The sequence below is a fragment of the Sinocyclocheilus grahami genome, unplaced genomic scaffold, assembly GCF_001515645.1.
Source record: "Sinocyclocheilus grahami isolate Dianchi unplaced genomic scaffold, SAMN03320097.WGS_v1.1 scaffold20.1, whole genome shotgun sequence".
Lineage (NCBI taxonomy): Eukaryota > Metazoa > Chordata > Actinopteri > Cypriniformes > Cyprinidae > Sinocyclocheilus > Sinocyclocheilus grahami.
In genome coordinates, this window is record NW_015505199.1 from 640,066 (window position 1) to 649,820 (window position 9,755).

Consider the following 9,755-nt stretch of genomic DNA (forward strand, 5'->3'; position numbering starts at 1 on the left):
TCCAAGATGTTTTAAAGCCTGCCTTTATTCTGGACGAGTGCACTAAGCAGTGAGCTGTAAATTACAGTATTCACTCTAGGTCACGACTCTTTCAAATACACACCATTAGATTGCAGACTGATAGCTTTGTGACCCCATTCTGCTATGTTTCACCTGTAAAATTTATGTAATTTCCTGGTTTTCTTTGTGTCGTGACCAAAGTCTGCTTTCCTAATTCCATTTACCTGTCTGGAGATGCCGAAGGAGCTGTGTGAGAGTCTGACGCTGTCTAATTCCTCCCGACTGTCCTTTACTAAGCAGCAATGATTGAGTGAACTGCCAGGCGGTAGCTAAATGAATGAAGACGTGCCCTTTGCTTCCAGAAACTTCCCTAATTAATTTTGGCACTGACTTCTGCAAAGTAAAATGCAAGCGGGGCTGTGTCTGTGTGTACCTCACTTATGGAAAAACTGGGATTGGTTTGAAATCGATTTATGTCATATGAAGGTCAAGACAAGATAATTACTAGAATCTGTTATGTGGGTCCGAATGCTTTTCTGATTTATTGACATACAGAATAGATTTTCATAATGTGGAGGAGGCTATGTATTGATTAAAGAGCATAAGGACATAAATACATACATGTAAAATCTGTTGCAATTGTGTGACAATTTATCTCACAAGGAAATGACATCACGTGTTGCGTGCATGGTCGCCTCGTCCCTCCATATTAAACGTCAAAGACAACACAGGACAAAAGGAGTGGAGTCCATGAGCCAGCATGCTGAAAGACTTCCCCCGTTCCCCGCGCCGGTCTCTAATCTGCATGCAGACAACTTCTTTGTGGATATTTGGATGTCTTCACCATAGCAACAGAGCTGCAAAACCGTGATGTACAACCTCTCATCACATACAGTCGTGCCTAGGCATCGCACGGCACACGAGAGCCAGATGAAAGGGAGATAAGAAGAGGAAAAAGAGCTGGGAAGAGGATACCGCTGCCTTGCACCTAATTCTCTGTGGGAATTCTCCTCATTAGGACTATGACAGCTCAGTTACAACGGCTCCGAAATGCCAAGGTTCATGTTCACAGCCACCGGTCGAGCAATCATTCCTGTGCTCAGTTGAGAGACAAATGGAGGGATGCAACAATTTCACTCTTTGCTCACCATGACAGAGCCTCTCTATGCTGAATCCTTTTGTGTCAGACCACCAGGCTTCGATCAAACGCGGGTTAATTGCGAGAAAGCTGCTGGAAGAGCCCTCCTCCTCTTCCACACTGCCAATCTGTCCGTGCCTCTGATTTTCCACTCATTCTGCCTCTCTGATCTCTGTTTACCTCTGTCTGCTGATTTCTCCACCCCTTTCTCTCAGTCTCTCATGCTTTCGCGCTCCCTCCCACAGCTCGCTATCTCTCCTCCCCTTGTGCCTTCAAAGCCAGCAGTCTGTTCATCACTCCAGGGCTGCTTGCTACATGATCTCTTGGAAAACAGCGTTCGCATCTTGCTCAAGCCACTCCATGTGCAAGCCTTAAGATTTCTTGCCCAGGACGGCAGGATGCTCCTGCGCTGGCACTGATTCCTCTGTTTCTCTTCTCGATTTCCCTTTCCCCTCCCCTTTCCTTATCTCCTGCCCTCTGACCCTCATCCCTTTACCCCTTACCCTATTCCCTCTCTTTTCTCCTTCTTTCTTGACCATGTTGCCATGTGTCTGCCGGCTCCAGCCTGTCCTTGCCTTGCTCTTCTTCACTTTGTTCACTCAAGGGGAAAACTGTCCAGCAACCTGCCTTTGCCCAGACCCTCACACTGTGGACTGTAGCGGGCGCGGACTTACCCGTCTTCCAGACGAGATCCCCTTGGATGTGCGGAGGCTGCTGTTGGCAGACAACTGTATCCCACGGATTCCTTCAGATTTCCTTGTGCTCTACAGCGACCTAGTCTACCTGGACCTCCGCAACAACTCTCTCTCGCACATCGAGCCGGGCACCCTTAGCACTTCCTCCAGGCTGGTTTTCCTGGACCTCGGTTGCAACAACCTGACCGAGATCCCCAAAGGGACTTTTGGGGAGTCACGGAGCTTAATTAAGTTGCGCTTGGGCAACAACCCATATTTGAGCATGGTTAACGAAGATGCATTCATGGGTCTTACCTCCTTGCGTGAACTAGAACTAGAACGCAACGCCCTGTCTGGGCTACAGGTGGGTGCCCTGAGCCAGCTGCCCTCCCTCAGGGTGGTAAGGTTAGAAGGCAACCCATGGGTGTGCAACTGCAACTTTGCCAACCTGTTCACCTGGCTGGTGGAAAACAGTCACAAGCTTCCCAAGGGTAAGTCTTTGAATTTGATATCAACTTTTGTAATTTGTTGAACCTTGTCTCACTGTTGCATAAATGTTACTGTATGACAAGATTCTTTGCTATTTATATTACTCCAGATTAAACAAGGGACCTCTTCCTCTGATCTAAATTTAGCTCTTTCTCCCACCCCCACAATGACTACAAGGGATTTCCAGAATAATGACAGATAAATGAGGACACCGCAGAAACATTGTGCGACCCCTCTAAATATGCAGTGATGCCCTTATCCTCGAAACAGCTCACGTTTTGCATTCCGCATGGGAATGTGGTTTGTGATCTTTATACATGCTATGCATGCCGAACACCTGCTTATTCCCGCCAGGCCAGTGTGCTTGTGTTTGATATATCAGCCGGTTATGGACATGCTATTTATATGGGAACTTTCTTACTGCGATGCGGCTCTGCTGTTCATTGGGGTTACAGTGATGGAAATAACCTTTTCATGCTGATCCGTGATTAGTTTGTGGTAGAGTTCACAGATGTTAAAGGGATAGTGCACTCCAGAATATAAATTATGTCCTCATTTACTCAACTTCATATCTTTCCAAACCTGTATGACTTTCTTTCCTCTATGAAGCATAAAAGAATGAGAATTTGAAGAATGTCTCAGTGATTTTTGTCCATATAGTGGAAGTCAGTGGGGTCCAATCTTATTTTAGACCCCACTGACTTTCACATAGTGAACAAGAACAGTTAAACATTCTTCAAACTATCTTCTTTTATGTTCCTCGGAAGAAAGAGTTTTGGAATGTGAATGTTAGTAATGATGACAGAATTTTCATTTTTGTTATTTACTCCATAATGATCTAAGTACTGTGTACTGATGTGTATGGTGGTAATAATATGTATTTTTTTTTACCATAACAATACCATGATACACGAATATGGAAATCATTCAGGATCGTAATATATATCATAACAACATAATAATACCCTCACTGCTTGTTCTAGGATAGATGTTCAGATAATCTCTAGTCTCAGACATAGTCATAAAAACATATTTTGTGAGACTGAGAGAGAGATAATTAAAGAGCATCATTCTCAGGAGAAGGATCACAATAGAAAAAAAATCAGCTTATACAGAGATTCGGTTCATTGTCTGACGAATAAAGATCAGCATTGTTCTGTGAAATAGATGATGACGATGGAGATGGGAGCTGGGAAATTTCACTTTACATTTTATTTGACATTCATCGACAAAAGAAGCATTTTCACTTTCTGTGGGTGCTTGTCTTTATATTTCTGAAAGTTGAATAGTAAAGACATATTATTGGTACTTTACATATTTCTTACAAATAAAATAGCTGACATAAAATACAAAAAATAGATCACAAACATTCAGTCATCATCTGTTTATTTTCTTCAATACATGGTTTACAGTGTTTCCACTGAAGTTGTGTTGCATTCTGTTCAAATAAATATTTTAATAATGTAGCAAACCCACAAGCAGTATAAACCCATAAATCAGATGGTGAATAAAATGATCTTATCTCCCTCTATCTATCTACATGCTAGATTATTCTGCAAGAGGACAGGGAGATTTACAACTTGAAACTGTATATACAATCTTAAATGGGCAAACACCATGCAGCCCCAGAGCTCCATTATGTGTCATTTAGCTGAGCTGCTAGTGCTGTTTGTTTACATACGAACATGACCTTACTTTAGTGCAAGGAGAAGTTAAGAGCTGCTTGTGGGAAGTAACCACGCAACAGCTAATAAAAGACAGCCCTCGTGAGTCTCGTGAAACTTCTAGGCTTTAATAAAAGCTCCTGATGATTCAACCACAGTGAGCAGAAAATCATCTTGGTTACCATATCACTGGGCTGTTTTCATTGCATTTGTATTTGCTATGCTAATGCATTTTGATGCGGTCATTGAAAAGAAGTTTGTGCACTGGGTAAAATATGAGATCCCTCAGTAGCTCTGACAAATACATTTATCATGGGCTTTCAAAGCAGTCATTAGAGGGTCATAATGAATTGAACAAGAGAAGGGAGCCAAGTTCACATCAGCATCAGCAGCAGACGGGAAGCCAAAAGCAAAGCCAAGCCTCTGGCGTACCCACTAACAAGCCCGCCGCAGATACACTCTGAAATTGAGTTAGGAGCGCACATCTCACCTCATGTTTTCCACTTATTTCTGCATCACTGGGCTCTAATGACTTGGGGAAGTCAGAGAGCAGCTGGTTATAACTACAAACAGCCTAGAAGGACCTTTGGAGCAGACACAAACAGATGACTGGACAGCAAGTCCTAACAGGCTATTAATCTATCTAGAGATGGACTTCACGTAAGTTGATATGATGAATGAGAGTATCGCACTAATTCATTCAGATTTAGTGACTGATGTGTTGTGATCTAATCAACTACCACTGCAATTATTGATTTGAATACAGCAGATTATACTTGGTGCGTTGCATTTCTAGTCTAAGATATGATACAATTTATCCAGAGAAAGAGAGTAGCTTCTAGAGAAACTGTTTATTCTGCCTCAAGGTTTAGGAAAATAGAGTTTTAAATCAAATAAACATTAGCTTCTCTTCTCATATCAGAGGAATGGTTTATTACCCTCTTGAACTCTTCAGTTGAACCTCTGATCTCACCCGAGATGCTTTGTGTTGGTCAGAGACGCAATTCACGAATGCATATCTGCAGGATCAGAGCTCACCGTGGATTATCCCCTTAATGAGACAATGGATTTCCCAGCAGCAGGAACTATCAGTTCTTCTATTTCTAGCTGCATGAGAAAAATGATAAGGGATAGAAACTGTTGGATTAGAAGCTGAAAAAATTACTGTATATTATTCTCTCACCGTTCCTCTAGCCTATGTTACATCCTGCAATTCACGTTTGATCTGATCTTGCTAAAATAGTCATCTGCTGGTTTGGATTATGATGGTACAGTAACTACTGTATGTAAGGGTAATTTCTAGTTCATTTTTTACTGGCAATCATTTAAAAACTTGTAATCAAATTCATTACACAATGCACATTATATAAATTAACTGAATCACAATTATTAAAACCCACATAACAATATTTAACATATATTTATATTGTTTGTTTTATTGTAATAACTTTGAGCATAAGACTATCCCTGGCCTATCAAATCTCCTGCTTAATATAGACATAATAATCCGTCGAAGGTCAATTGAAATGTATATGTTTAAAATTGGTTTCGGTAATCGGCTTTGAACTTTGTCTTACCCACATATTCAAATAATCATATTCATTATAAATATTGCTAAATCCCAGAAGAATTACCATTTTATTTTCAACCTCTCTGCTATTGCACATTCATGTTTCAGATGCAATTATCTTACGCATTCAAACTGATATGTTTAGCTGAAATGTTAAGTACGCACTTAGGTTCAATAGCATATGTGATTTGTGTGTGTGTGTTCAATACATAAGTATGTGCGATTACTATGTTTGATAGATGGAGACTCGTTTTGGAGAATGAGGGTGTCTAGATAATCCTATGTGAGCATCAACAATCAGAATAAATGAGATCACTGCCTGGTTTATATCAACAAAGACCAAATCACTGGAGCTAATGGTCTGTATGCATCACTATATATATATATATATGATGTGGTGATTAATTAAATAAAAATTTCCTGTGAAAATACCTCCAAAAGATCATTTAAAGCCATTATTGTGTTAAATTAAAAAATATCAAGTAAATATTACAGAAAGTAGCTTTTATTTAATTCAACATAAAATGTATTACACATAACATTTAGGCTACAACGGCCTAACTTAAACTATGGAACATAAAAGATAATTTGTTAAACATACAATGAAAGTCATTGTTAACCAAATCAGCTTGGTTACCAACATTATTCATTATTTTCTTTTATGTTCGACATGAGGATGCCAGAATTTTTCTTTTTGGGGGAACTATCACTTTGTTTATTTATTTATTAATGAAATGAAATGTTTCTTAACTTCTTATTTACTGAACCTGTTGTTTAAAATGTCATTTGCACTTGTGCTATTCAGGACACAAACAGCACTCGTGACATATCACTTATCATTATATAAATAGGAGACAAAATCATCTTAAAAGCATCTTAAAATTTAAATTGAAAGTGAAGCAGTCAGTCAAGTTTTTATATTATTTAGAAAATGATTTCCACTTTAATAAAAATAGATCAAACACAATTAATGTAACTAATGTAGAAAAAAGTTTTGTTATAAACCCTTTTAGTGTCTACGTCACAGCATTAGCTGGAGGCAAGACAAAGTGATAACTGGAGGCGACTAATACAAACCAGCACAGAGTCGCTACATAAGGAGTTTAAAATGCCATCTTGTTGTGTTGTTGAGTGTCAGAATCGATGGAGTACAGGCTCCAATTTGAAGTTTTATCGTATAACTGCTGCTATTGCCAGACAAGAAACCGATGACAGCTGTGGTTAAACACAATAAAATGAGCGGATTGGTTTGCAGCACAAACTTAATATCAGTTAAGGTTAAATAAACTATTGTCTTTTGTTGGTATGGATTATGGTTTGGTTACAAGTCTAAAGATCTCTCATGCATACCCACCTAATCAGAAATTGGGGAACAAGTTAACTAACGACTAGAGACCATATTGCCATAAGTGCAATTGTAGAGAGAGGGAACAGTGAAGGCCCATGTTATGTGTCAGGTGTGAGTTCAAGTAGTTGCATTTCTTTACAATTGCCACTGTTAATACATAGTTATAGGCACCTACAGATTGTTATGCCCTTCCTGTTGAAAAAAACAGCATATACCAGCTCAAACCAGCAGCCATGCTTCAAAACATACCTAACCAGCATATGCTGTTTTTTCAACAGGGGTTTCTATTTACTATACACGCTCGGATTTGGTAGGTGTTTCAGGCCACTCCTGTCAGATCGTCCATCCATTGAGTTAGTGTGTATGAGTCGGCCAATCTGGTTCCTTCCGTTAAAGTTAACATTTTCAAATAACAATCACAATCCCGGACAGTGAGTGACATTACATATTAAAATAAAATCGAATTTTCACCAGTCATTGTTAAAAAACAAGCAAACAAAACCTGCTAGCTAGCTTTAGTGAAGCAGTCAGGGGAATTATTCTGCCTCCATCTAAGCTCCGCCCGTAAAAAACGTCACAATGTTTGCTAACTGAAAAGGGGTCTATTGCGTTTGGAGTAAGGGCACCACCATCTTGCAATACCACAGCGTGTGACGTTACGGGGGTTGGTTTGCTCCATGGCCAGTGAAGTAACATAAGCTTTTCTTTACTTTTTGAACACACACTTGTTTTGAAATGGAGGAAGACAAAGTTAAAAGGTCTTTTGAGCCCATAATAAATGCAATTGCTTATGCATTTGAGCCGATACGGCGAGGGGACAGAGTGGAAGAAGACGTAGACCCACTGGTTTGGTGTGAAGAGTGGGTCGGAAACAATATGTGTTTACGGAGGTACTCATCAAATCATTCTGATGTAATATTGTGTGCATTTGCTCAAGAAGAAAAAAAAAGAGAACTCAAATTGGTACTCGCATGTGCTGTCCAAGCTGCGGCTTTTTGCTTGCGTTCGTGCGCACAGAACCGGCCTATCACAGTGTGCGAGTACCACATTGAAATCTTTTTAGCGCTGTCTTGCGCTTGCTTGAATTGCTTAAAACACATTAATGTTTAAACTGACAAGACTAAAAACACATAAGAATGACACGCTTTCTTGAGGAAGCAGCACTAACCCGATCGTTCAGATAGGTGATTAGTTTTTACGTCCTGGTAACAGAAGGAAAGCTAATTGTACTTGCAGGTGAACATAAAATATGTTACATACCACTAATGGTGAATGAGCCAGTGTAATGCAAATATGTCTGAAAGGTCTGACATAATAAAGATGCCACATAAATGATACTGTATGAAGCATTGTCTGTTTACATTGCGACTTGTGCTATGAAAACAATGTTTGGGACACCACGATCAAAACCTCAGAATATACATAGTTTGGTATTGAATATTCATCCAAATTATGGTGAAAACCAAAATATTTGTGTGGTAAAATAACATCTGTGTGTTCAAAAAGTAAAAAAATGCTTATGTTACTTCACTGGCCAACGGAGCAAACCAACCCTTGCTCCAAAATCTATGTCAGAACATCCTTTCATGCATCATGTTTGTCAACAGTCAACTGTTTGAAATGTAAGACAGCCCCTCTAGTTTTTTCGCTATTCTGCAATCGCTGATACCAATGCAAAAAAAAATGTCACATTTTACCTAGCTATCTCTCTATGGTGAGACATCCTCTCTTAAGACTCCCTCCTGACCATCTAAGCCCCTTCAGGATACATCTCGCTTGAATGGCAGGGCATACGCAGCAGCAGGTCAGGCTGTCGCTTCGTTGCACACAATGGCGGTGCTCTGCGAAGGTCCAGGTCTGAGCCCGAACAACACAGGGGTCCTGGCCCATCTCGGTCTGAGGATCAGAGACGGGCACAGAAGGGTAGTGTTGCGGCTCACGCTCCTCCCCCGCCTGCGGGTAGGGGTAGGAGGAATCGCGGGTCAAAAGGAGGTAGGCAAGACCTAAGGGATGTGATCCAGATACTTGAGTATCTACTCATTTCCTTCGGGGGTCTTACATCTGCCCTTATCTTCCCTTTCCTAATTCCCCTATTCCACCATCTCTCCACCTGACCGAGGTTAGGTAGGAACTTCCTGCATTACAGTCTCCTATGCTGGACCTATGATGTTTGGTTGGTTCTATGTCCACATTGTGACCACCTTACTGATGGTTTGAACTAGAGGCTTCCTCAGGTCGCTTCTTGAAGGGGGCTCCTGCGCGGGAACCATGGTGGGTGAGTATGATCCATTTCTAATATATATATATATATATATATGTGTGTGTGTGTGTGTGTGTATTTAATGCGCTGGTGATTGTGTGTGTATAATCCATCACGTTATACTTTGCGCACTTTCTGAAATCCTGTATGGTAAGGGTTACGCGTTATTAGCCTCGTTCCCTTTCTCTGAGTTGGTTTAGACCCCGGTACCTTGGGCTCCACTCAACCAGTGTGTCTCTGTTGACACACTTTTGAAGCATCGCTCCCCTCACCATTTTGGGTTATTGTGAGCATGCTGCTTTCTTTTGAGCGTTTGAATTCTCTCCCTTCTGAGGAGTTGGATTCCTTGCTCCGTGGGCTGTTCTTGTGGTAGTGTTTAGCAGTGCTCCCCTTTATCAAAGGGTTGCCTATGAGCACGCTACTCCTTTCTGAATTCAGAGTTCTTTTCTCACGTGAGAGTTGAGTTCTCTGTTTTCCCAGAGCACCTGGAACCAGCAACATCAGGCGAACTAGGCCCTTCCTCCGCCTCTCTGATGCGCTGAGTTTTTTGGCTAGCTTGCAGTACGCTTAGCCTTCTGATTTCTAACGATCGTGCTGTAGGTCGAGCCCCCT

At 40.9% G+C, this 9,755-nt stretch overlaps 1 protein-coding gene across 1 annotated transcript in view; it reads left to right on the forward strand.

Moving 5' to 3' along the window:
- The first annotated feature begins 584 nt into the window (after positions 1-584).
- LOC107555684 (leucine-rich repeat-containing protein 38-like) overlaps positions 585-9,755 on the forward strand; it is a 23,621-nt gene continuing 14,450 nt past the window's right edge. The window contains exon 1 of the mRNA XM_016238553.1: positions 585-2,303. Within this exon, the coding sequence (XP_016094039.1) occupies positions 1,676-2,303 (628 nt within the window). The 5' untranslated portion in view covers positions 585-1,675. The remainder of the gene's footprint in view (positions 2,304-9,755) is intronic.